Raw genomic sequence first — 27,776 nt, 5'->3', positions numbered from 1 at the left:
TTTAGTTAAATACGCACAAGTTTATTGATTGAAGAGATTAGGACAAAAACATGAAACCAAATACAGGACAAAGCACCAGAGGCCATAGATTCCCACCATGCATGTCACCAATCTTTCCTCCTACAGGGGACTTAAAAAATAAGGGAGAGGGAAGAAAAATAGGTCCTTCTTGACTCAGCCCCATCTTCAGGATGTAAAAAACCCTCTCTCCTTTTTATCTTCCATTACCAAAATAGAATCAAGAGCAAATCCATGGCCTCCTTGTCTCCCAACAATGAACGGATAAGCCGCCCTCCTGGGAACGTGAGGCCGGTATCCTGCTAAGTAGGAATAAAGCATCCAAGGTCTGAACATACATGCCACATACTATAATGAAGCACAGATTCAAGTAACATTTACATACTAGAGTCCACGGGTCACCTACCCAAAAACATGACCATTTCACAAAACGTATACAGGCAGTAAAATCCAAATAACTGAGGTACTGGAAACACAAATATTGATGCCCAAAGAGTTCCGTATCATACAGCAATAGAAAAGCCATAAAAAAAAAAAAATTTTGCCACTCGAAATCAAATAAAGCTATCTAGAAAAGCCAAATAAAAGGTTATTTCAGGGACAGAAATACTCAGAGAAAAAAATATATATAAATGTTAACTACAGCATGTAACATGTTACCCAAGTTAACCCGTAATTGAAGTACTGGCTTAATACATCACAATGTGACATTTTCCTTAATAAATAGAAGAGTTCTTGAAAATACAAAGGTGCGTATGGGGATAGAGAGCTTGTTTTATTTATATCATCCCAGCTTTCAGCTTATTTTCCTTCCCGCTTGTCTCGACTGAGGTTTTTTGTCCTAACCAGAGGGGCTTCCAAGCCAAAAAAGATCATACTCCGTAAAGAAAACTCAATAGCTGCTCTGTATTTTATACGTGTGGGACAACCTGCTTCGTTTCACTAGTTGCCGATAAAACAAAGACAAAATGTTTAGTTGAGATCAGAGTGTTACAAGAGCTTCAGACTCCGAGAGCACCCAGGATCTCAGACTAACACTATCATCTCAGGAAAGAGGCATGCCTGTAACGCAGCCCTCATCATTCAGCAAAAAAAAAAAAAAGGAGTTGAACTTCTCTTTTCCTTTCGTCTTCCTTTCTTTCTTCTTTCTTTAAACTATGATAGCCGTAATGCATCTGGAAGTTTGACTTCTAATAGCTTCCTGCCATAAACCAATTGACACAAAACAGAATAGTGGGTTAAAGGAGAGATTTTTTTTTTTTTTTCCCACTTCAGGGAGCAAAGTATTAACATGTCATTTCCTGATCAGGATATTCAATGTTTATTTAGAAGAAATGAGTTGAAGAACGCAATTAAAAGACACAAAATGGATTTTTATTTTCTTTCAGTTTTAGCACCCAGGTTTCATGTCAGTCTGTGTGCACCGAATTTTTTTTAAACGAACCCCGTGAATTATCAGATAGGTGGTTGGCTTGTTTAAAAATGAAAAAAAAAAAAAAAAAAAAAACCCTTGGCCACTGGTACCTTCCCTGAATCATGACAAGAAGTTAAATGCTAACAGTGCGATGCCAAGATGTATGTTTGAGGCAGAGAGTTTTGATTCTATCAGGATCTGCAAATATTTTGGAACAAAATGGAAAGTGGGGTAGGCGGAAGCAGCCTAACTGACAGGGGTAGTCTCCGGGGGGCTCCATTAGGCAAGAGAAGCTCCAGGGGGCTCCCGCCCATCCGACAGGACCCCGGAGGCCGCCCCCATCCCGCATCTCTGGTCCCCATGCTACATGTTCAGTCAGCTCCTTGACGGTTTTCCTTCTTTGAACCAAGAAGCCTGTGAGTGTCAGTGTCTTTCTTGCTACCAAACCAGGCGATACGTGTTCCCCGGAAGAAGTCCTCTCCACTGCCCTCTCTTGCTCCTGGTACCTGCTAAGTCACTGTGGGGCGTGAGCTCAGTTAAAGAAAGGGTCCAAGTTCTCTTCCATGTTGACATCCGGCACCAGCTGATCAGACACTTCCTTAGCACCATATCCTGAATTCGAGACGCTAAAATCTGTAGAAAACCAAGGATGGTCCAGAATTTCCTGCGAGGTCAGCCGCTCTGAGGGCTCCCGCCGCAGAATGCTTCGGATGAGGCACTTGGCCTTGGGCGACAGAGTCTCTGGAATGTTGAACTGGCCACGCCGGATCTTGCTGAAGAGGGAACTGGGCTCAATGTCATGGAAAGGGTACCGCCCAACCAACATGGTGTAGAGCATCACTCCCAGGCTCCACACATCAGCTGCTTTGCCCGAGTAGCTGCCATTGGTGTTCAAGATCTCTGGGCTGACGTACGCTGGGCAGCCGTGCTTGTCGGAGAGGGAGTCATCATCTCCCCGCAGAATGTAGGCATCTTCCAGGCTTTCCAGCTTGACCCGAGTCCTGCAAGAAACGAAGGAAAACGTGAGCTCATAAGGGTGCTCTGAGACCCACGAATCCCATCATTACATCTCATGTTTCCGATGACCATTCATTCATTGGCCCAGCCAAACGTTACCTACTGAGCACCTTCTACGTGCCAGACCCTATTCCAGGGCTGGGGACCCAGGAGGCAAAGACTCTGCATGAAACTTATGATCTACTGGAGGATTGCAAAGTTCAGCAAGTAAACAAACCACAAACAGCACTATTATCGCCCCATCTTAGTGACGAGGAAGAAGAAGATTAAGTCATACTCTCAAAGTCACACCTGGGTCATGATGGGGAGACACAAGATTTGAACTCAGATCCAACCAGCTGGGAAGCTCACAGAAGCTCTGTCCACAGCTTCTGGCAAACCTGTGGCGAACATGATGCAACATAGGAGCAGGACTTTTCACTCAACGGCATTTTGGCTTCGCAACAGCCCTTTACTCGGACGTAAAGGATTTTATTACCCCATGTTACAGAAAAGAACATGGAAGCTCAGACAGTTTGAGTAACTTGCCCAGAGCCTTCTAGTTGGGAAATAGAGAAAACTTGACCTCACATATTCCTAAGTCAACCTGAATGCTCCTTCCACTGCACCAAGCTGCATCTCTTAGGACACAGGCAGAGCCAGGCAACATTCAATCAGGAGTGCATCCCATTACCTAGTCCTTCCAAAGCCAACATCCTCATCTTCTTTCCAAGATTTCCTGTTGAAGTTGCCTCCTGTCCTGCCCATCACACTCCTAGGGTCTGGTCCTTGACCTGGTACATATGTGACTCAGGTTAGATAGTCCACTTGCGCCAGCACATATGTGATTCTGTCTCACATGGGTACATGGGTGTGTGTGTGAATCTTCCCCCACCAGTTAAGGACCACTGAGCTCGCTGATGGATACAGGACTCTCCTGGGTACGATGGGGAAGAACGGAGGTGGAGAAATCCTGCATTAAACTCTGAGTCCCTGGAACCGACCTCTCACCTTTATGCAGAAGGACTTGATATCATCACCAAGTACAAAATAAGTATGTGTTCAGTGCCCCCAAGCTCCTAGCCTAGCATCCCTTCCTTAGCCCAGGGGCCTCCCAAGAATTCCTGTGTCCCTGCCCTGCTGTTCTCTGAGTGGAAAGTTAGGCATTATTAACCTTTCAGTGCTTAAAACTGACACCCTCCTCTCACTCTCCTGGCCAGAACACCTCCACTGCCAAGTCCCTGTAAACTCAGTTAATCCCATTCCCTCACACTGATGACGGTCTGCCACGAAGGGGACATGGGACGGGGAAGAGGGGCTAGAGTTAGGGGTTGGGACCGCATGGATAGTGCCAATGAGATCCTACAAGGTCAGTATCATTCCTATCAGCTGGTTCCTTCATCTCAAAAGGGCCCATCAAAGCATCTACCCTGCTGCCCTGAGGTGTCAGGAGGCTCAGATGAGCCGAGAATAGGAAACTGCTCGGAGAAACCACAATAAGGCTTTATTCCTAAATCAGAGCCCGTGACTCAGGTCCATCCACTGCTACTTCTCTTTCTTTCTCCAACTGCAGGTCTTAGCCTTTCCAGGCAGTCACCACAGCTCCCCTAAGAGCCACTGAAGGGAGGCGAGGCTCAAGTTATTCCAAGGAGAACTGCTCGGAGCTCTCTAGAGCAAAAGGTCTGATGAAACCCTGGGCTGATTCTAAGATCCTATATTTGGATTACAGGAATTTCCAAGACCAAAGGGTGACTACTTCCTGGTCCTAATTTCCATCAATGAGCAAGAAATAGTTGTGGTCACTGGAAAAGGTGCTGGGCTAGGAGGTAGGAGAGCAGATTCCAGGCCATACTACATCTCTCATCTGCTGTGTGGCTGTGGGTGAGTCATTAAACCTCTCTGTTCTCAGCCTTAAAGCAGAGTACTGAACAAGGCAGTCTTCTTTTTTTTTTAATTTTATTTTTTTGCTTGTGGTGAAATATACATAAGATACAATTTACCATCTTAACCATTCTTAAGTGTACAGTTCAGTGGCATTAAGTACATGCACACAGTCGTGCATCCATCTGGACAAGACAGTCTTAAAGCCTCTGCCAGTTTTAACATTCTGGGCTTCTGTCATATATAGCAACACACCTTCTTTATCTGCTCACCCATATTCGATTAGAATCTGGAGTGCACATGCCCTTCTCCTCCCCCTTTAGTGATGATCTGTACAAGTAGGAAGGGTCTAGGTGGGCTAATCTGGAATTGAGCGGATTAGAAACAAATCTCTTCTTCCTTTTCCTTTTTCTAATCTAAGGTGGCAGGTGGAGCTGACTCACACCAGCCTCACCAGATGTTCAGAAACTGGAGGTGAGTCAGTGAAACCCACAGGGCAGAGGGGAAGGGCCGCAAACCGCAGGCCACAGTGGGTTCTCTGCAGCTTCCCCGTCCCCCCGTCACCAGCAGCAGCTCCTGCCCAGCTTTGGGACCAGCCAGGCTCCCTCACCTCCAGGTTCACCGTGTTGACAGCAGAGCAGCTATGGGAAGAATTATTGCAGGGCAAATAACGATAATAAGCCGTCGCATCTGTGTGACGAGGGGCTATCGTCTGGTGGAATGAGACTTGGAAGCAGAAGATTCGTGTTTGGAGCCAGGTGTGTCCGCCGAAACCCTCCGCCGCTGTCTCAGCTCGTCCAAGCGGGGACGACCATCTTCACCCACACGCCCCCCACCGCACCCCCCCTTCCAGACCCTGCACCGGTCCTCACATACGCCGACCAAGCCCAGTCCTTCCTGGGGCCTCTGCACACGGTCCTCCCCACCCCACCCAGGCCCCTGCCCGGAATGCTCTTCTTCCAGATACATGCACCGCTCAGTGTTTTCAGGTCTCTGGTCAAATAAATGCACTTGATTAAAGAGACCTTGCCTGACCCTTCTATACAAAGTAGCGCCCCATCCCAGAATCCCGCATCCCCTCATCACCGCCGGGAATACTACGCACTTACACGTCCACGGTTCTGCATTGATACTCTGTATTATGATGCCAGTGGCCGCTTCAGGGTCCTCACCTCATTCCCCACCTCCAGGGGCTCCCGGGCACGTGGCTAAGGTCACTTTGAACGTGGAGAAAACCACCTGTGTTCCCTGCGGTATCTCCGGCCCCTAGACTAGTAGCCGGCACACAGTAGACACTCAATCCCTCGATCAAAGAGTAAACGGGACAGTCACGCTGCTGAGCCCCGGGAGCGCCCGGGCGCTCACCTTGAAAGGAACAACGGCCCCTGCTCCGGGTAAAGGAGTTACACCTTCCCAGGACTAAGTGGAGGCCAGGTGAAGGCTCTACGGGGGGCGGGCTTTGTAAATTACAACACCTCAGGTGCCTGGCAGGGTGAGGGCAGGAGGGAGATGTGGCGTCCAGGACCTTTCAGGGGACGGGCTTCCCCACCTCAAGCTCTTCGCTATAAGCCGATTCTAAAGCCCTTTTTACATTCCTATCTCCTTCCGGGTCACACCCCTAGATTCCGACTTTCTCCTTCACCCCGTTAACCCCACCCCCTCCCTCCCATGGGCAGCAGGGACCCCACTTTCATCCTCACCGCTCTTCCGGAACCCCCCTCCGGATCATGGACAAGGGCCTTCGAAAACGGTTAAGGTCTCCCTCTTATCAATTAACACCCTCCCCGAGTTCACCTCTCTCCTCCCCAAACTCAAGACGAGTACTCAGGAGCTATGCAAATACCTAAGGAATCTGAGGGCGGTAAAAAAATTAATTAATCAAAAAGCACTCCATGCGCCACTGACCTCCGCTGCCCCTAAGCTGATCCGTCGGCCCCTGCGTCCTCCTCCCTTCAGAGGCCGAGCCTCCGGCTGGGAGCATCCGGATCTGTGGTCACAGGGCGTTCGGTGCGGCCGGTAGCGACACAGCCACACAGAAGCCAGGCCAGTTCCAAGTCTTGAGGTCAGAGGCCCGGGTTCAAATGCTGCCTCTGACAATTAGTAAGTGCCAGATATCAAACACCGTCTCTGCATTTAAGCATGCGTAGGTATCTACATATATTTTCTCTTTTAAGATGTATAAAATCAACTTTCAAGGCAAGAATTATTATTCCTTTACGGGGACACCGAGTCTAATAGAGAGGATAGGTCAGCTCGTTTGTGGGGAAGACTAGTTAGCGGCTGAGCGCTCGCCTTTCTCCGGGCGGGGAGCTGATGCCAGACCCGCGCCGCCGCAGCTCCGGGAGGAGGAACGCAACCCAGGCTGGCGGGGCTGCGAAGTCGCCCCCTCACGAGGCGCAGCACGCATGCGCCCCAGGGTCAGGGAGCCGGCTTCTTCTGCGCAGGCGTGCAGGCGTCCCCCCGGGGTGGGCTGAGAGAAGCCTAAAAAAGGACGGGGAGGAAATGCGGCGCCCCAGGCATTCTTCTGACCTTGCCTCTCTGGGAACATCCTGAACTTGTTTACATCACTCCCAGGCAAGGGTCGAGGCAAGAAGCCTGGATTACGTCTTTAAATAAGGACCTTCCGGGGTGCCCATAGGTCGCGGGCCGAGCCCGGCTGGAGTTCCAGTTCCGGTCCCCACAGACGTGCCACACAACTGCAGGGCCCTTCAGAAGGTCTCTGGGGCTCATCTTACCCCCGGGGATGGGGGGGGCTCGCCCTCTCCTCTCAGGAGTGTTGCAGGGAGTGCCCGGCGGAGCGCCTGCGCCCGCCAGAGTGAGAGGAAATGAATGAACAGTCTTCCAGCTTCTGAGGGTTCCTGATCAGTCTGGGGATTAGGAATTTCCAGGCAGAGAAATCGATTTTCATAAAAATCAACGGGAGCATCAGATGGCCCTAGTCATTCAAATAAACTAGTCACGGGAGACACAGACAGGACAAGTCACACCCATCATCTCGGTTTTTGTGAAGATTAAATGAAACAATGCAAGTACAGCATCTATCAAGGAGCGTAGCAGAGTAAGTCGGCAAAAAGTGGTGGAAACTAACTAACCTTCTTATTACGATAAGGAACCTACCTTCAGCCCCAAAGCCTAGAGGGGAAGACAGATGTACGAGCCTCAGGAAGATTGAAATGGACATGAATTCTGTGCCCCGGTACCTTCCTGGGCCCTTTGCACTTGTTTTTTGTTTTTTTTTTTTTCCCCTTGCTTAGACTGTTCTTCCCCCAAATATGTGCCCAGCTCACTCCTGCTCACATTATTCAGTACTGACTAAGGTAATCAGGATGGGCTTCATGGAGGTGATGAGACCAGAGATGGTACGTGAAGAATAGAGACTCCTGAAAGTGACAAGGGAGGATGGTGGAGATTTGTGTGGCCAAAGAGCTGTAAATGACAGTGGTTATCTCCTGCTGCTTCTTGGAGGAGAGAGCCCTGAGCCATGAGCCCCAGGCAGGGTTGATTTGGCCTGCAAGCTGCATCCCTGCGTGCATTCTGCAACCTGTCCCTGGCACAGGCGGGGAACAGCCTGCTTTGCTTTCAACCTCTGAATGAACAAGGCTTACACGGGGGCCGCCTGTGTCCCAGGTGCAGGCCCAGCCCAGTGCCAGGCCTCCTGTTCTCGGATCCTGAGCCAGGTTAGGAAGCCAGAACCAGCAGGATGCAGTTCCACTCCCCACCTGCACAGAGCATCCGCACCCGCCTTGAAAGCCCCGACCTGATGTCCTGCCCACTCTCAGCAGAGGCTTGAGTGGCTCCCTGTGGGTCACGAAATCGACCTCAGCCTCAGTTTCCCTTCTGTAAAATGAGAACCAATGGTACATGGCCTGAAAAGAGCTCTTCTACCTTCAGATTTCCCGGTTTTACCTTTCCTTTAACTCTTAAGCTATAGGGACTGCAACCCTTCCTCTATAACATCCTGATATTGATATAATAATTGTAGTAACAACAACAGGAAACCACGAATTAAACAACTATAAAATGCTGGGATTTTTTTCAGTCTACGTTATCTTATTTCTCATGACAAAACTGAAAGGCAAATATTATATGTGCCACTTCCTAAAAAATAAGGAAAGTGAGGCACAGAGAATGAAATGTTTTAGGTCATACATAGAGTAACTGAAAGAACTGAGCTCTAATCCACGTCAGGAGGATTCTAATGCCAGTGTCTTCTCCAAAAGACACGCTGGCACCAACATCACAGATTTACTTGGTGTCCAAGACAGAGAAACTTCTTAAGGGAGACCCTGGGTTTATGGAGACAAATATGGCCCCGGGTTTCTTCAGCACCAGAGCACCTACAAAACCATCACATACATGATCTAAGTGCTATAATTTATGAGGTGGATGGTGGTAGCTGGACCTGCCCGTTTACTAGATGAAGAAACTGGGGTACAGAAAGCAGATGTGACTTGTCCAAGGCCACCTGGAAAGTGAGTGACAGAGCCTGGATTTCCATGTTCAGTGCTTCTATCCAAAATAGAAAAAAGGTATACACACAAGCAAATCATCCTTTGCTTTTAAACCTGAAAACCCACCCTGGGCTCTCAGCAGGAAGAGATCAGGACAGGGTCAGCCAGGGAGGGGCCAGGCTGGGAGTTCAGCCAGACCAAGTGGGCTTGGCCTGGGCAGGAAGTCCGGAAGTCACTGAAGGCCGTTCCGTGGGGTGGGTCCAAGCAGGCAAAGGGTCGAGGGAGAAAGGTCAGCCGCAGTCCGCCACAGCCGCTACTGCAAAGCCACCCTTGGCTGCCGGTCCAGTTGTCAAGCAAGGGTCCCAGCTGGGGCTACTGCTGGGGGGGGCTCAAGGAAGACCTCTGAGCACCATGGGCTGCATTTTGCTAGCCTGGCAGCCACCACTGGGACTCCCCAGGTCGCTAAACTGCCCAATAAATCACTACTCCCTTGAGCCTCTGTTTCTTGTGTGTATAGATCTTTCCAGCAGTCACCTCTGAGAGCCACCGATGCGCCAGCTCCCGGAGATTCACTGAACAGACCTAGCACTTAGATCAAGCTGCTCACAAATTAGCAAGAGAGCAGCAGGTAAGCCAGTAAGGGAACCACTCGGGGGTGGGGGTGGGGGGGAGAAGTCTAAGGGGAGGGGGACCTAGGGAGGGCTGGTAAGTTCTAGGAGGCAGTATATCCTTTGACTGCCCTACAACACCACCCCACAATCTGGGACGTGGTGGTTCCCGCACCGCTTTGATTCAGAGAAATCTGCAGCTTGGAAAGATGAAGTCACTTGCTGGGAAACAGCACAGTTGGGAGGAGAAACCCAAGCGGACTCAAGCACCCAGGTGTTTCCACGGCACCGGCCGCCCAGCCAGGATGTAAAAGCCTGTGTAGCTGGCGTGCAGACGCACGTTCGCGTCCGACTCATCAGGGCCGTGGTGGGATTGGGGAAGCCATACCCCGCCCCCGCTCCCCATGCAGCCTGCCTGCCGTCGTTATAGGAACAGCCAGGACATCCAAGGGAGGAGACGCAGCGCGGACTCCTCAAGATACTCCATCCACCGCTCGCTCCCCTGCATTGAGACCTGGGTCCCCGAGGATCCCCCGACCCCAGATCAGTCGACTGAGCCTCTCAGGAAAGCTTCCCCGGCAATCATCCCTGCTCCATGCTGGACAGCGCTGCCCCAAGGGGCCACCAGGCCAGTTTCTTCCAGGAAGAGGCAGGCACATCCTGAGGTGCTGTTTCGGTTGATCTGGGGCCCAGAACATTCCTATCCATGCCCCACTGGTGGGGTGAGGGCAGGGCTCAGGCCAGTCCCTCCAGCCCCGCCACCCCCAGCAGTGCTGTGAGCGGCTGGTCCACACACTGGGCCGGACGGGGATGCTTCCCTTGGCAGGGTCCTAAACTGGGGCTTCCCCAGGTGGCCTGAGCAGAGACAGAACAAGTTCAGGGAGTCAGAAAACCGGGTTCTGCTCTTGGTCGTGTCACTAACACGTTATAGGACTTTGGGGAAGGACGTTCCCCTCCTGATTTCTTTAGCTGCAAAGATAAAAGGGCTGGATTTAAATCCCTGCCCCCCCCACTGCCTGAGTCCTGGTTCAGCATCCTGAAGGGGATGCCCATCCACAGTCCATCCTCCACACACACTTCTGGAATCACAACATGACCCCGCCCAGCCCTGACTAGAAAACAACTTCAATGCCTCCTCCTGAATTTCAGATCAAGTTCAAGGTCCCACGCACGAAGCCAAGGCCCTAGACCTCTTCAGCCTCATCTCTGCCCCCACCCCGCCCCAGAGTACCCTTCCCCAGCAGTCCCTCCCCACCTACTCCTGGCACTTTCGGGACCCCTCCCCTTCCCTCCTCCATCACTCGGAACAGCCCTGTGAAGGAGCCCATCTCCTCCCTGACATAATCCTTCTCTACACCCCACTCCATTGTCGGAATATCCTCTTCCTGCTCGCTGACAGCTCTCTAACGCACACCCTTCCTCTCTGACATGGTGTTAAAAATAACCATTGCACTGTGTCTTCCATTAGGGGAGGACTCTGGTATTGAGTCTTGTATCCCCAATACCTAGCACAGCAAGTAGTGCATAACAGGTGCTCAATGAACGTTTGCAAGACAGTGTGATTCTCGTGTCTGTGAGACGCCCCGAGCTCTAACCTGCTGTCTAGAGCTCAGGGCATCTTGGCGTGACTGCTCGAGAACTGCAATGTCTAGAATCCAAAGAAATTTCAAATAGACTGGATTCTGTGCATGGTTTAGAGAAATTCCCACGAGGGCTGGATAAAGGACGTTTAAAATGTGTTTCCATCCACTGTCTTCTTCCAGCAGTATATTTAGGGGATTTTTTCTTATAATATTTAGGCCTCCAGGGTATATGGGGCTATTCATCCCCCCATTGAGTCAAATGTCATACATTCACCAGCACTTATAATGCTAAGTCCTGTGCTAGGCATGAGGGTCCAAATAATAAATGGACCACAGCTTATAGCTCTGCAGAGGAAACCAAACCCACTCCACAAAGTGGAACAACAGGACGTATTAGGACTGCCCGAGGGGTTAGTTAACTGGTGGCCGAGTCTATGTCTGCCAAGACTGCTCAGAGAAAACCGAGTCCTGAGCTTTACTTAGACTCCAGCCGGCCAGGTCCTCGTGCTGTTCACTTGTCGCCTAATTGTGTACGAAAATTCCTTCTACGGGTTGAGCACAAGGGTGTATTTTGTGTGTTATCTATTTCTGCAGCTAACGTGGCATTTGAGGGCCTAACCTTGGGAGCCAGGTCTCCTGGGTACAACCCCCAGGTCTGTGCTGACTGGCTGTACGACCCTGAGCCTCAATTTCCTCATCTGTAAAATGGTGATAACCATAGCAGAACTCACTTATTGGGTTTAAATGGCTTAACTGAAATATAGTAATTAATTCAGATGAAATTCATTTCAGTGTTGTAGTTAGAACAGGGCCTGGTACATGGTGGACCCTAGATATTATTTCACTAACATGTAAGTCCCGTGAGAGCGGGGCTTCTGTCTCATTTGGCACTGCAGTATCTCCAGCACCTAGAACAGTGCCAGGCACATACCAAGTGCTCCATAAATATCTGGTGAACAAATAAATGAACCTACAGGTTGCTGGGGTATGAGGCTCACAGCCATAGAGGATGACGGACAGCAGTCACGACAGGTATCTTTTTTTTTTTTTTTAATTTAGTGCTGTTTTTATTCATCTCAAGTATTAGCTTAAACTTCAGTGTGACAGATTTGGGATTAAATTCTTGACAGGTATCTCTTTAAGTCCCTGCAGTGCACCAGGCTCTGTGCTGGATACCCTAAGTTTATTATCTCCAACCCATGTCAGAGAAGGCAGGCCGAGGTCAAATTGTCAAGTGCAGGAATCAAAAATCTCACTGCTGTGCCCTCTGCTCCATTTGCCTGAGGGGTCCCAGTCGAGCCCATGAGCTAATTTATTAAGCCCCAATAGTAAAGAGCCCAGCCAGAAATCCTTTTGGGTTTCCACTATTTAGTGTATTTCTAAGCACAGAACCTTGAGGAAGCCCTCCCCTCTAACTGTGACCTGAAGCCCTTCGTAAATAAAATGACACCCACCGCAGACATGGATAATGGTATCTTAGATAAATGTCACTTTTGCATAAATCAGTAAATCAAAATGGGAATGATTTGTTACTTGATGTGGAGCTCTGTAAACAGTTCTCTTGAAAAACGGTGTCTAGGTGGGAGATCCTAAGTTTTAGTCATTCTGGGCTCCCATCTGGGCCATGACCGAGACGACCATTAGATCAATACGTTCCCTGCCCCCCTCGCTCTGTCATTAGAATCCAACCTGAGAGGCTCCTACTCAGTAAAAGGCATTTTCAGTCATTCAGGGCCCACCACGTTCCGGAACAGTGCGCATTGGACAGCCTCTGACCCCGAGGAACTCCCAGGCCAGCAGGAGATGAGGACAGTCTGGAGATGCACACAGACAAAAACAACAGAGCGGGAGACAAGCTATGACGGAGGCAAGTGTGGGCGCTACCGGAGGGTGTCACCGACACATCCTGAGAAAAAGGATCTGGGGAGAGGAGCTTTCCCTAAGGATGGGCCTGATATACATCAAAGTGGTCAACATGAAGAAGAGAATCCCAGGAGTTCTGGCTCCTTCAAAGCAAAAAGGCAAGGTGTTTCCCTAAAACCCAGTGAGCCTACAACTTAACATAAATCACCATTAATGAAAGAAAGCAGAGTCTGGTCTCCAGGGATCCAGTGCCTGCCCTCTGTACTTTGTTAGATACTGAGCCCCAAGAGAGGTGAGAAAAACCTGGAAGATCTAAAGGGAGGACCCATATAGATACTAACACCTGGGAAAGAGAGCACTGACCTGGGTTGGTGTGGGAGGGAAGAGGCCTTCACCCCGCAGGGAGGTGCAGGTCCTCTGGCGCCTGGGCAGAGGACTTTTGTTCTACCGAAAGCCCCAGGCCGCTGGGTTCCTCGGAAGAGTCCCCTGTGGCAGACACAGCACTGATCGGCTTCCACAAAGCAGAGGAAAAGAGACCCGTGACGTCAAGAGATAATGATCTCCAAACCAAAGAAGAAACATGTACAGAAGCCGTCTTCTCTTTCACATGGGGTATTTCTGGGCAAAGAAATGTCAACACTGAACTGTGGTTGGGGGCAGGGAGCTGGGGTGAGGGGTGGCAAGGGAAGGAGAAATCCAGCTGGCAAACGGGGACTGCTGTAGGCACAAGCCCTGCCCCTGGAGCTTTCTTCAGGTGGCCCCGCTGCAGCCCCAGGATGCACCAGCTTAAAGGGCTCTTTACGTCCTGAGTCAGCAGACTGGCCCCGGGTCACCCAGAGGGGCAGACAGCACGTGCAGAAGAGGCCAAGGACAGCAGAGGGATCTCGTGCTGTGCACCCAGCATCAGGTTCACTGCCGTTAATTCACTTAATTTCAGGAGCAAAGTCCTCTCGTTATGACGAGGCAATGGGGCAGAAGGTGAAGTAACTTGTCAAAGTTAAGGTGATGAATAAGTGCAAGAGGAGAGATTGGAATCCAGACAGCAACTCACTTTCCACGGGCATAACTGGCCTTGTCCCTTAGAGGCTGGGATTGAACCATGGGCCTCACGGAGCAGACTGACCAAGCAGACCCCTCTAATCCCAGAGCAGGGCGAGAGGGGTGGGAGGACGCAGGCACACCCTCTGGGAATTTGAGCACTGCTCTTCCTCAGGTTCAGGGCCCCAACCAACAGGGGGCCCCCCCTACGCACACAGACCATCTCAGATTTTACGACAGGAACTGGGGATGCAAAGGGTGTGTCCAGGGCGAGTTCAACCAAGACAGGGGCTTAACTTCCTCAAAACACAAACGAAATGACTGAGGCTCTGCCCTGCAGAAGCATCTCGGCAGGGAGGAGAGGCAGCAGCACAGTGGCCGGTCCAGGCCTGTTGGGGCAGGAGCCCTCGCTCCCTGCCTGTGTTTCTGTCCACCTTGCCTTTGGTACATCTCGTCAACCTTCTAGCCCTTCTGAGCATCAGGTTCCATACCACATGTACTTGACCTGTCAGGCGCCCTCATAATACGGATCCAGTGATTATAATTAAAGAAAAGAAAGAGGAGGAAGTGGCTTAAATCTGAACCCTTCCATCACAAGGGCTCTACCTTCATGGAAATGGTTACTGCATTCTCCATTCTCTGGGAACTGCTCCCCCATAACGGTACCATTTTATCAATGACTCTAGGAGCAGCTGTTGATTAGTAAGTGCCTGCCCTGCCCTGTGAGTCACAGAATCATCTCATTGAACTCTCACAACCACCCTACAGAGATGCAATTATTATTTCTGCTTTGAGGAAAGAAAGTACAGCTCAGAAGCATGGAATGACTTAATCAGGTAGCTAATAAGTGGTAGAGCCAGAATTTGAATCTAGCTCAAATAAAACAATAAATAAAATAAAAATAAACAAATAAAACAGGAGCAGAAGGATCTGAGGTGCTGCTGATTCAACACAGAAGCAGAAGGCACCCTAGCATCAGGGTTAATAGAACATTGGGTGTCATTTGTATATGATGTCTGCAAAGCCACTTGTGGGAAACTGGACTTGCGGTGATGACAGTGCCATTAAGAATGTTCCCATGGATGGCCATGGACTCAAGAGTTACAGATGGTTCAGAATGGAAAATCTGTGCATAAGAAGTCAGCCCGGAGGCAGGTCTCTTTCTGAACCACGTGGGGCAGAGTCAATATCACTACGTAATGCTTTCACCTTCTATCACTTTCAAGATCATCAAGGAACAAGAAGCACATCCTTGAGAGAGAGAAGGCAGATGCAAAACAGGGGCTTCCCTGGTGGCGCAGTGGTTAAGAATCCGCCTGCCAATGCAGGGGACATGGGTTCGAGCCCTGGTCCAGGAAGATCCCACATGCCGTGGAGCAACTAAGCCTGTGCGCCACAACTACTGAGCCTGAGCTCTAGAGCCCTCGAGCCACAACTACTGAGCCTGCAAGCCACAACTACTGAGCCCGCGTGCCACACTGCTGAAGCCTGTGCGCCTAGAGCCTGTGCTCTGCACCAAGAGAAGCCACAGCAATGAGAAGCCCGTGCAACGCAACGAAGAGTAGCCCCCGCTCACCGCAACTAAAGAAAGCCCGCACGCAGCAACGAAGACCCAACGCAGCCAAAAATAAGTAAATTAATTAAAAAAAAATAGAGTGCAAAAGAAGTGTCTGGTGATTTGAAGTTTAATAAAGTAGTGCTTCCTAAGGTCTCTTCTATGCCCCGCCCCCCCATCATAGGACCAATGCATTAAGGATCAGAGAACAGACACAGATGCCGAAGCCTAACTTTTCAAAAGTCTTTCAAATTCAACCCATTGTTTCTAACGCTTCGTTGCTGTCAAGAGAGGAAGAAGCTTTAGTCCTATTGAGATACCTATGGATTAGGTCCTATTGATTAGGACCAAAAGTGAAGGCTGCCAGCAGCATGGCCCCCAAGAGATCCCAGGGCCCCTGAGTCCTGTTCTTCTCAGGAAATACAAGCGAGGTTGCCACACAGCCACCGTGCAGACCAACAAAGAGACTCTACCATGAAACTCGGTGGCCCCTGGGAACTAGAATATGCTGAGTGACAAAACCCGTCTCACATTCCCAAGTCGAGAGGTTAAAAACCAAACAAGATGAAAGAAGGCCACTAAGCATTATTCATCTTTTACAAAAAGTTGATGGTTGGGTGAAAATTAAAAAGGTCCTGTCAGCTACTGATGAAAACATTTAGAATGTCCTTGAAAAGGAAAGCAGCAACCTTCTCAGAGCTGCCCAGAGATACATGTCGTGTTCGGCACAGCAAGTTCGTTGGTACCTCAGCATGGTTCGGGGCAGAAAAAGAGCTCTGGAAGGAAATGATAGGATTTCTAGGCTAGCTCCATCATTGGACTGGTTGTGAGACCTTGAGCAAGGTCACCTAGCTCCTGTGCGGCCCAGGTGCCTCGCCTGTGGCATGGGGTGTTCTCCTTCCCCCCCGATGGTCCTTCGGGAGGCTGGGCTGCTCGGGCTCAGGTGCTCAGACATGCTGCAAACAGATGGAGACCAGCTTCCTGCCTGTCACTTGGGTTGTCTTTTTCAGAAGGAAAATGCTCTTTGGAGTTAAAAAGGATTGAGCTTTGACACGCCTGCTCCAGTGGTGTCCTGGTTTCACATTCACATGAGATGCCTCTTTCTAGTTCTTTCTAGAAAGGGTCTGCTCTTCTGCATAAGTCAAACATAACTCCAGACTGAGCATCAGTGCCCCACAGTTCTCATGTTGGAAGCGTCTTACGCGTGGGTATTTCTTCTCCAGCCCCTGCGACATCAAAGACTCTGGCTTTGCCACAGTGCACTGATCAGCAGTCTTACACGTCTTCCCATAAAGGACAAGCAGGCCTGGGGTTCGAGAATCCCTGCACCAGCAAATGTGAGGTCGGACTCAGCCCTTATCTGCTTCCAGACGGCTGTGGGCTCTGGGGTGAGCACCCTCACCTCTGGGGCTCTGCTTCTTGGTGGCAAAACAAAAGGGCTGAAGCATGGAACCTCTAGCATCTGCTTCTGCTCCCATGTCCTGTGACCTGGGAACATCCAGCCTACTCTGACTCACTTCACAAATCTGTGTCTACCACGGCTGTGCTAAGCCTGGATGGGTCACCCACCCCCCATGTCCTTGCTGATGCCTGAAATTCTTCTCTAAAGAGACAGAATCAAAGATGATGTTTAAAAATGCAGATCCCCACGAAAGAGAGCATTGATTGTCCTGACTCCTGGTGGCGGCCAAATGAATTTCTTGAGAGCTGACTTAACAGAGATAATATGTCCTTATTTCTGCTCTTTCATGTCTGTAACTTTGAGACTTCACCACGCTACACTTCGGAGCCCTCATCTACCCAATGGACACGCTAATACTCACCTCTCCAATTCGCAGAGAGAATTAAGTGTGTTAAATGATAACCTTATGGTAGGAGCTTATAGAGATCACCAAATATTACCTCTTATTTTTGTAGTTAGAGTTATTAGATCTTCAAGGATGGTGGAACACTGAAGGGCAAAGAGGATACCTCTCTGTCAGTATTCTGCTGGGGTCAGATGTATTTATCTTTCCATATGAGAATATTCAAAGCAGCACATGCCTGAGTGTTGGAACTCGGGAAGACCTTAGAGCCAGTAGAACTGAGCCAGGACGATAAAAGGATGAGGAACTTGAGGCCAAGGGGAAGGGACCAATATAAGGTCACAGAGTGGAGTAAAGGCAAAAACAGGATAAGAACCTGGGTCTGCAGGCTCCAAGGGCAGACACACCTGAGCTGAAAGAAAAGTAACCATCGCCCCACACTCTAGATTTTCAAATAGCGCCCCCGACCTTCTTTAGTTTGTTAATAAAGGTAAATGCCATCCACTGTCAGAGACCGGGATATTGGCCACCACGGATTCCTATGATACTCCTTTATGGGTAAAAATATGGAACAATAATCAACTTCTGTGGGTCCAGGAAATCCAGGGGCCCTCTGCACTTTGTATACTCAGCTGGATTATAAAAGTTCATGAAATTATTCCATTTGGGTTAAGTAACCACAGGCCCTTTGACCTGTGCTAATCCCCAAATGCTTCCCAGACATTTACTGCCCGATTAGCTCAAACCATGAAGATGGAAAAACCAAAGCACACACCACGTGGTCTCTCTCATTTGGATGCCATGAGACTTCTACAAGCAATCGTCTAAATACACCACAGGCCACTGGGATCGATGGCCAACTAAATGGAAGATGGAAAGGTCTGATAGTAAATCTATTCCAGACGGATAAAAGGTAGCCCCGAAATGTTCGCTGAGTGAATGAATGAATGATGTGCACTAGCCTTGTATTCAGATGGTCCTTAATAGCTTTGTGACAATGGAAACTTCACTTCACTAAACACTTTGCTAACGGGAGCTGAGGATGCCCAAGGCAGGCCGGAGAATTCCATGACATCATGTATGCAGAGCCCCTGGAACAATCCTTGGAATAGTCAGCAGTGGACATAAATCAGCTGCTTCCACTCCTCTAAAACAGCACATCATTAAAAAGAAAAAAAGTAACTTGAAAGAGTTTTTACAATCAAAGTCAGCTGGAGGAGAAAGCAGGGCCCCAGTGGGATCTGCTAAATAGAATGTAATGAGTTAATGGAAGAACCATGAATGAAGCCCAGATGCCTAGCATCCTGTCCGGCCGTCTCCTAAAATAACCGAGACCTTCACATTGCCAGGCATGTGCACAGGCAGGTTCCTCACCTGCAACATTGGTCCTTCCTACATTGCCTACAACATATTCATCTTTCAAAATCACCTCTCCTATAAAAACTTTCTTGACTCTCCAATTCCTAGTTAGAACTGACATCCCAGCCCTCCGTTCCCATCTGACCCAGTACATAAGTGTATGTAGGGTCTGTAACATTTCCTCTATAGGTCATTGACTAGCTAATGCAACTTGATAGTCACGGTACTGAGACTTGTAATTCATACTGAGGAACAGACTTAGGAAATATCTGTTGAATGAGTGACGAATGAATGACAAACAACTGATCCCAGGCGTGGAGCTTTCCGAAGGCAAGCTTTTCAAAATCTTGCCTTATTCACACTGAAAATGCCACACAGGCTGGCAGCCACCTTCAGAGTTCAAGACACCAAGACAAAAATAACTACTGGGTCACAGAATAATCTGGCACTTGTGAGCATCTGATAACATCTCTTAGAGGAGCGGCAATTGGCTTTCTAAGGGCACTTCAAACACTGCGATACCCACCTCCCTTTGTCTTTCCACGCTCCCCCTCCTCTCCTGGACGGCAGGCAGCAAAACACAACGTCCACTCCAACCTCTCTGAGCAGCCTGCTATAGTACACGGGCCTGGACAGGAACGAGACTCACCTTTCTTCGTCCTTAAAGATAAATTTCCGCAGCTTGAGGTCCCGCAGCACCAGCCCCCCGTCGTGGCAGTGGGCCACCGCTGAGGCGATCTGGTAGAACAGCCTGGCCGCTTCCTCCTCCTTCAGCTTCTTGCAGGTGCGAACGAAGGAATGCATGTCCCCATAGCTGCGCTCAAAGAACACATAAGCTTTCGTCTCCCCCAGGATGATTTCGGTGATTTGGTTGATGTTGCTGTGGGCAGACAGGCAAAAGCAGGGGGCCAGGGACTCCTGGTAGCAGCTGATATCAAACACCTACGGCAGGATGAACAAAAAGACCAAGAGTCAGAGTACAACCAAATCCTGTACAACCGAGTCACAGAATGTGGATGCCTCCCATAGACGTGGGCCAAACTTGGACCCAGACCACACTGGCCTTGCCTACCAGCTGTGTGGCATTGAATAACTCGCTTGACCTCTCTGAGCCTCTGAGTCCTCATGTGCAAAAGGGCAAGTGATTGACTCACCGTGTCGGGAGGATTATATGAGAAAACGAAGGTCAGAATGCTCAGCCAGATGTAATACAATACACAAGTGGTGTATCACAAGTTGTGTATTGTATTACACAAACTGTATACACAATGACACAAAACAAATCACAAATAAGTTTATGATTTTTTTCTCTCTATCCCAATCCCCTGTGTTTATAGAAAAATTAAGGCAAAATTTGAAAGTGACCCATCCCAAGCTGCACAGATAACACCTTATTTACCTTCAAAAAAAAAGTACACCGACACTACACAGCTACAGCAACTGTATACAACGTATTTTGTGCTGCATAATTGGGTTGTATAGCAGTATACAACATAACAGCAATTAATAGGTTAAATGCGTAGACTGAAGGTTACCTAATTCAATACCTTCATTTCGCAGATGTGGAAATTGAGGCTCAGATAACAAGTCAAATCAAGCCCCCAGTGGCAGAGCCAGGAAAGGACGCAGTCCTTCTTATTAAGAAAGCAGACACGCTCCTTTCTCTCTTCCCTCCACAGATATCTAGCTCAATGAATCAGTTATGCAATGATTTTCTATGAATCAGAATAAGCCTGTGAAATGCCACCTCATTGTGGGGTTATTTAGAAAGAAAATCCATCCTCAGTACCTTTTGGAGACAGATCTAAGAGGAATTAACACTACAGAGATTTTTCTGAGGTTACAAGAAAACGCCTTCATTCATTTCAAGAGCTCCACTAAATCAGGGATACGAATCTCTGGGTTTGGAATGTGGCTTTCCTACCCGCCTGGGAATGTGAGTATGATGAGTCTATCTGGTGCAGCAGAAGTGAGGTGCAGGCTCGACGGTTCCTTGCTGGGAAGCATGGGAGGCCAGGATTGCTCTTACAATGCACTGAATGTTATCGGTTCACCATTGCTTAGCTTCTTAAATTTCTTTTTCATTAGTTAGAACATACTCTCCTTGATCATCATTTTGCAGTGTGTGTGGGAAACGCTGGCCTAGAAATAATCAAATTTGAGAATCTAATCCTGGCTTGGCCACCAATAACCTGCACGAGGTGGATAAAGCACTCAGAATCACTGGGCCTCCCTCCTCTTCAGAAACTGAAGACATTGATTTAGAACATGGTTGACCTTTTTTGGGTCCAGATCCCACCTGAGAATCTGATAAGAGCTCTGTCCCCTCTTAGCTGACAATGACCACTCAAAAGCATGTATAATACTGGATTTGTCTTAAGGGGATTCACGGGCTTTCCAAAACCCAGCCAGGGCCACAGGCTGCTACTTAAGAATCCATGAGTTAAGTCTCTCTTAGCTGCAAAAAACAAAACCCAAAAATCTGTGAGTCAAACCGGCCTCCTAAGAACCTCGGGAGGGCTGGTGCGAACCCCGGCTAGGAAGCAAAGTAACGTTGTGAATGAACCATAATAAGGCATCTCAGGAAAGTGGCACAGCTGCTGCCACTATAACCTAGAATTTAAGAATGAATACTTCAGTGTCTCCAGAGACCACAAATCACACCCTGATACTGTCAAATGATGACCTGCGAGCGGTGACCTCAGAGGTCCGTTCAATTAGGAATCTGAAATGCTTGAGTCAACTTTAACACCCAGACTGCAGGCAGCAGAAACCCAGGAGAGCCTCAAAAATTTCCCGGAGAGCAATAAAGGCTTTGCAGTGGCTAATGTAAACACTGTGTTATATAAGGAGGATGCTGGGATCTGAAGAGCCAGGCTTCAGGCTGTGTCACCAGTACTCATGGAGTTATGATTATTTATAACATACTTCCTGCTTCGAGCTGCATTTTTAAAAAATAAAAGGAGTTTTTTTTTTTTTTTTTGCTCAGTACCTTTAGTCTATTATCCTGTCCTGCTGCTGAAAAACTGGATGGACATTAAAATTAAAAAAAAAAAATCAAACAATTCATGGCAGCTTCAAAATGCAGCCATACCCTTTGTAGAAGAGACTAAATTAAATTCCAAGATGGTGGACAGAGTATGAAAAATAAAGCAAGTACTTATGTTTTCCCAAATGGGTAGGAACCAAACTTTTATTAGTAGCTATAACAGGCATTTATGGGCTTGGATTGGTATTTAAACCATCACCTTCAAGTGTAAAATCAAGCCATAAGCCTGGTTGCCAGCTTCTTTTAAATGTTTAATTTGGAGCCTTAGTTATATAATGTGACAGTTCAGATAAGGCAGAGATTAGGCCGTCATTCACAGTTTTTGCAAAAAAAAAAAAAAGCCCATTTTGTCAAGATAGTAATTATGTCAAAATCTGCACAGTAGCTACAAGCATTTCCATGAAAACAGTAAGCTAAGAACCCCCTAAAGTCCCCTTCCTTCGTCTGCCTAGCTTAAAGTAGGCACAGGGAGACAATAAACAGGCATGATTATTTTGGTTAAATGACCCTCCAGTCTCTCTCTCCCAAATTATGTCCTACAGAATTCTACAGAGTTCTCCGTAAGTGGCATTTTACATTGGATCTGTTTTTGCAAAGACTTTTTTTCTTGGGTCAACACAGAGCTTGGAGACACGAACTCTATATTCTAAGATGTCAAAAGGAACTGGAATTCAGTGTGTAGATTTCAGTGAGCCTTGCAGTAAGCCAAGAGTCCACGGTGCATACGTGAGGGTAGTTCATAGAAGCAGCCTTATAAAACCACTTGGAGCTTCCTAGGTTATACACAGCTATGCTTGCATAAGAAGTCACCCACATCACCTCTGGTAAAAAGGCAGGCAAACAGAAGCTGCTGTGTCTTAAAGGGATGACCTCTGTCAAGCAGAACAATGATACTGCACTTAAATCCACTGGCAGCCGCACAGTAATTGGTGAGGGGCTGATTCAATCTTTGCAAGAACTGAACCAGCCGATTAAGTACAGTTTCAGGCCAGAGAGCAAGTCTACGAATGACACTGTAAGGTCAGCCCAAAGTGAAATATGTCTTGAAAAATCTGAAGGGAGAAAGAAACAGCAGGAGCCAGAGTCACCTCTGCCTTTAAACAAAGAAATAGCGGGCAAGGTGCTTCTGCAGAATTTGGCGGCAGAGTCCCTTGACTTCAACGCGTCTCCAGCCTTTGAAAAACATTAAAATGCTCTACCGAAGTTTAGCAAGAGGAGTGAAAACACTCACTGCTGGGTGATTGTGCATATTTCATATGAGAGTGGCAGCTCTGTGGAATTCATTCATTTCAAAGGATGACTACCCCATTGTACAACGTTGTAGGTCTTATGAGAATTCAATCCAGCTCTGAATAGCCTACTGAATTTTGGTTAACTGGGAATAGCTGCTCTGAGTCTCAATAGCTTGGAGAAGGTGCAAAATACCAAATGCTCAGTACAAGCAGAGAGAAATATTTAAAGAGTCTCTGATTTTCCCCAGCGGTCTGAACTGAGCAATTGCAAAACAGACTGGAGACCCTTCACAAAACCCGTGTTTCACAATGAAATACTCCAGTCCCCTATGAAAGAAAGCAAGTTCACAAAGCAGCCTGTGGTTGACGGTAAAAGTGTGATACATTATTTGCAGCACAGCTGTGCCGAGTGCCCATTTCAAAGACATCAGGGGTCCCCACTCCTTACTACCTCCTTACCTCCCTCCCCCCAAAAAACAACAGTGAGCAAATCTAAAATTAAGCAACAGTGAATTCTTGATCTATGTCCAATTCCTGGGTAGCCTGCTCTACCGTCTTCATTTTTTGTTTGTTTTTTTTGCAACTAGTCTCCTGCTCATCCCCTCGTCTGGAGCCCTGTGGGCGCACACAAAGACACACAGACACACTCAACACAGACGCCAACCAGTTCAGGGTCAAAGACGAAAAGGAAAGGAAAGTGCCGATCTCTGCATTAGCACTGTGAATCCCCGAGGCTCCAAATGCTGGCCTCTAAACCATACAGGCAACGGTGTGTGCTGAGGGGTGGAGTAGCAGGGTCGAGGGGGCTCCGGCTCGGAGAGCTGGAGACGAGAAGGAACGGAGACAAGAGGAAAAGACCCAAAGGATTCACAATTTCCTGCACCCAAAGGTGCGCTGGCGGCTTTGATTTCCACCCCCAACCCTCCTTTCAAGGCTCCTGGCAGAAGCAAGCTCTTTGTGAATTCCTTCCCCGCGCTGGGCCCCTGGGCTCAGCCAGAGGGGACACCTTTGTGTGTCTCTTTGAAGGGGCACCTACGGAACAAAGGTTCAACACCTGCACGCTGCTGAGAACAATGGCTGCGAAAGGAACCAAGTCATCAGCGCCTTAAAATTAGCGGGGGATTCCCTCCTCGGTGTTGGAAAGGGGAGGGGGCTGGACCCAGGGAGCAATCCCCGGGCAGCGGGACCCGGCGTCGCGCGGAGGAGCTCCACGAGCCCTTGGGAGCACGCGTGGCCGTGGCCCCCGCGCAGTCCCGCCGCCCTCCCCGCCGCGGGCTCTCCCCAAAACGCCCCCGCCGCAGCCCGCCGCATTGCCCGCAACGCTCTAAAAACTTCGCAACTAGTCGAACAGGAACAAATAAATACATAACCCCATTTAACGAGACCACGGATAATTATCCCGCGAATCTCCCTCCCCGCCCGGACTGCAGGGCTCGGCAACCTTCCGCCCCCTCCGGCCCCCTCCAAAAGGCCGGGGGGATCTTCTTAAAAGACAAAAAAAAAAAAAGCAAAAGCAAACCCCGGGCTTTTTACCTTGCACACCAGCTCCTCTCCACTGTGTAGATGCACGGCACGAAAAACGTGGTCTCCCTCCAGAGGTTCCAACAATAAGTATTTCCCGATGCAAGAAACGCAATGCGACAAGTTCGGAGTCTCAGGCGGGCTCGGGGAGCCAAGGTTCGGGCTGAAACTCTGGCTGGGTTCGGCGGACCTTATAGACGACAACTCTTCGAAATCCTGGGTTTTGTTCCGCGATCTCCCATATCTTGCTATTGTGATGGGGGTAGACCTGTGTATGTTCATGAGTGTGGGGATCGCACTCGACAAACAAAAAAACCCGCTGGAGAGACGAGTCGCTGGCGAGTGCGTCTGCAGGCGCCTCGGTGCCACGGATTTTAAAAGGGAACGAGAGGGGAGGGGACGGGAAGGGGGCTACGAGGAGAAAGAGTTAGAAGCCCCCAAATGGGCGCCGCCGGGCACCTTGTCTGCGCCGAGCCCGGCTCCCGGGGGTCCTCGGTCGGCAGCAACTCGGGTCCTTTTGTTACCCCAAAGCCGCCAGCGATTTGCAGAATCTTCGCACTTTTAGTTTCTCTCTCTCTTTCTCTTCTTCCAGCGTGGATCTAGACGAGTAACCAGGTTGCTAAGGTGGGGAGCTGCAGCGCCGGGTCTCCCGAAGCGATCCCCAAGCAGGCTTCCGAACCGCAGACGGGGCGGAGGAGCCCGGCTGTAGTTTGTGCAATCTTCGGGGAGCGCACGGCCGCTGCTTGGTCTCAGCGCGTTAGAAACCAAACAAAAAGAAAAAGGAAATAAGCACGGGTACCGGCTCGCGCCGCACCGCAGACAGAATCCGCGCTGCACCCCCTTTTTTGGTGGAAAGGGTGGGGGGCGTGGAAGGGGGGGTGCCGGAGAGGGTAGTTACCTACGTTTTAACTGTAGATGGCGTCTGAGGCTTTTCCAAGACCGCAAGAGCTCTCCAAAATTTAAACAAACAGACAAAAAAAATAGCAAGGGAGCATTTAACTTAGAGCGGTCAGCGCTGCCAACAAAAGATTGCAAAAGCTGGGCACAGAGTTGTGGTCCGGGCACAGGTACCACGGCAAAGCCCAGGGCTTGGCCCGCCGGGCGGAGGTCAGCACCGGCTCATGCTGTCGCCGCTCCCTCGCGCTCCAGATCGTCCTCCGAATAAAGCGAGAAGTGCGGGCAGGGACAAGGGTAGATCAATGGTCTCCGAGCTTCCGGGGGTCCTCCCGGCCCTGGAAGGGGATGCACCCCCAGCCCAGTCAACCCGCGCTGTTCCTTTCTCGTTCGGTAACTGGATCTCGCCTTGGAATAATTTGCAACCACTCCGTCTCCCCTTACCCTCAACCCAAATTGCCTGGCGGGGTTTGTTTTGGAGAAAATTGACGGCTTTTCTTCTTCTTTTATTTTGTTCTTCCCCCAACCGGAGGTAAGAGGAATGTGTACTTAAAATTGAAGGGGACGGCCGACGGTGCCCGAGGCCAGTCCCCGAGCTCAGCACGCCCGCATCTCTCTGCGAGGCGGTATTAATAGTTACTTACGTGGCCGGGGATCTCGGAGCGAGCGGGGCCGTGTGTGCGCGTGTGTGCGCGCGCGCGCCTAGCTCGCGCTCAGTCTCCCCATTCAATGTCACCGACACATTTCTACGGCGCCTCCGCCCCCCCCAGCGGCACCGGCGACTGGCTCAGCCCAGAGCAGGCCCCGCCCCTTCCCCGCCCGGGCCGCCCTCATTGAGCCGGGTGCCCATCAATCAGCGTCGCCTCTGCCAGTCCCGGGGCGGCTTCCCGCGCCCGCGGCCGGCTGCCACTGCCATTGCAGCTCCCGGTCTCGGGCGCGGGCGCTAGCCTCCCAGTTGGATGACTCGGCCCGGGCGAGGTAAACAAAGTGCATTATCCAACCGCGGCCCGGGGCTGGGAAGGTAGAGCACCGGACCGGGGAGGGAGGGTCCCGGCGCCTCCACAGGCTGACTGCGCGCGCGGCTGGGCAGGAGTCGCCCGGTCACAAGTACCCAAGCAGCTCCAGCAGTGGCTAGTGGACTTTCTAACCCGTTCGTCTTCCCCAGAAAGCCAGGCATCCTCTGAGCATCAGGACACCGCTGCTCAGATGTAGCTTTTCTCCGTGGAGAATGTGCTTGCATCAGTGGTGCCGCACGGAGTTTCAAAAATTAGTTTCGTTATCTTTTTCCAACACTCTTCTCCCCATTTAAAAAGAAATCGATTGCTTACTTTTAGTTGGTGTCACCCTCCAAACCCCGCCCCCCACCAAGGCTTTGAGTATTTTCTGCAGAAGACCAGCTTGAAGGCACCTTTTAACTCATACCAAAGGTAATCACTAATTCTTCCTCTCCCAAGACAGTGCCCAGAGTGCCTTGGCCCAGTGAAACAATGCCCTCAATGCCCTACGCACACCTCCTGCGAGGCTCCAGGCCGCTAGCCAGAGTGGCGCCCCCTACCCCGACGCACACGTGGACCAAAAAGTCATTCAGCACTGAGAATCAGGTGAGGGCTGCCTTTTCACTCCAGTTCTTCTCAACTTCTGCAGGAGGTGCCAGTCCTCTGGTTTAGGCAGACACACGTCAGGAAAGGGGCTTGAACTCGGGCAGAGACTGGGACCTCCAGGCCTTAACCTAATGTATCCTGGTAAGTCAAGCAATCTGGCTGGGGGAACAAACTTTAAAAAATATATAAATAAATAAAAGCCAAGGGGCTGGGAAAGGGGCGTTTACAAGACTCTTGGAGCCCTCTGAGCTTTTACATGCATGTATGCATATTTTCTAGTGGGGGAGGAAAAGGGGACTATATCATGTATTGCCCACAGTAGGACACTTTTGAGCAAAAAAGAGAGCTCTATAATTATGCCCCCTGGAGCACATTTATAATTTATAATTATGCACAAACAGGTTGCTCTGGTGATAGGCAGTTCCTGGGAGGTTGGCCAGAGAGGACATAGACTGTACGACAGGCCACCACAGGGCCGCAGGGTTTGAAAAGGTCAAGGAGTGGTCCCATGCCTCCTGGCAGGTCTCCCCAACCTACTCCTCACAAACCAGGACCCAGTCCCTGACCCTAGGGGGACTCATCTGTTCCCCCCAGGCCATCACCATGAGTGGTGAGTAGTATCCTTTCACCCAGTCTGGTCCCATGAAGACACCTGTGCTGGTCCCTGTCTCAGGAACAGACCTCTGTTTCTCTGCTGAGGGGTCAGAAAGAAAGGCGCCAGCCTCCTCTGTTCAGTGGCCACCAACAGCGCTTTATAACTAGGGGTTTAGGAGACCCTGTTCCAGCCCTGTCTGGGCCTCTGATTTTTGAATGAAAATTGAGTCAAGACATTTTTTTTTTTCCTCCCTGGGTCCCTTTTTTTCAACTGTAAAATGAGAAGCCTAACACCCACCCTGCTCAGCTCATGT

General features: G+C 49.7%; 1 protein-coding gene across 1 annotated transcript; it reads right to left on the bottom strand.

Annotated features, from left to right (window-relative positions):
- Nucleotides 1-26,051, bottom strand: TRIB2 (tribbles pseudokinase 2). The gene is made up of 3 exons (XM_032653511.1): nt 24,386-26,051; nt 19,221-19,513; nt 1-2,433 (listed from the first exon to the last, which is right to left on the bottom strand). The coding sequence occupies exons 1-3, from the start codon at nt 24,653-24,655 to the stop codon at nt 1,965-1,967; spliced, it is 1,032 nt and encodes a 343-aa protein (XP_032509402.1). The 5' UTR covers nt 24,656-26,051; the 3' UTR covers nt 1-1,964.
- Nucleotides 26,052-27,776: the final 1,725 nt, after the last annotated feature.

This window comes from Phocoena sinus, chromosome 13 (assembly GCF_008692025.1).
Source record: "Phocoena sinus isolate mPhoSin1 chromosome 13, mPhoSin1.pri, whole genome shotgun sequence".
Classification (NCBI taxonomy): Eukaryota; Metazoa; Chordata; class Mammalia; order Artiodactyla; family Phocoenidae; genus Phocoena; species Phocoena sinus.
Note: the sequence above shows the minus strand (reverse complement) of the source record. Positions and strands in the feature narration are given on the sequence as shown.

Bases quoted from the DNA above. Each gene is read 5' to 3' on its own strand.
- TRIB2 (XM_032653511.1), bottom strand. From the start codon at position 24,655: ATGAACATACACAGGTCTACCCCCATCACAATAGCAAGATATGGGAGA. The intron at 19,514-24,385 runs GTAAAAAGCCCG...ATCCTGCCGTAG, and splicing joins GAGAGGAGCTGGTGTGCAAG to GTGTTTGATATCAGCTGCTA. The intron at 2,434-19,220 runs GTGAGTCTCGTT...CGTTTCTTGCAG, and splicing joins ATCTTTAAGGACGAAGAAAG to GACTCGGGTCAAGCTGGAAA.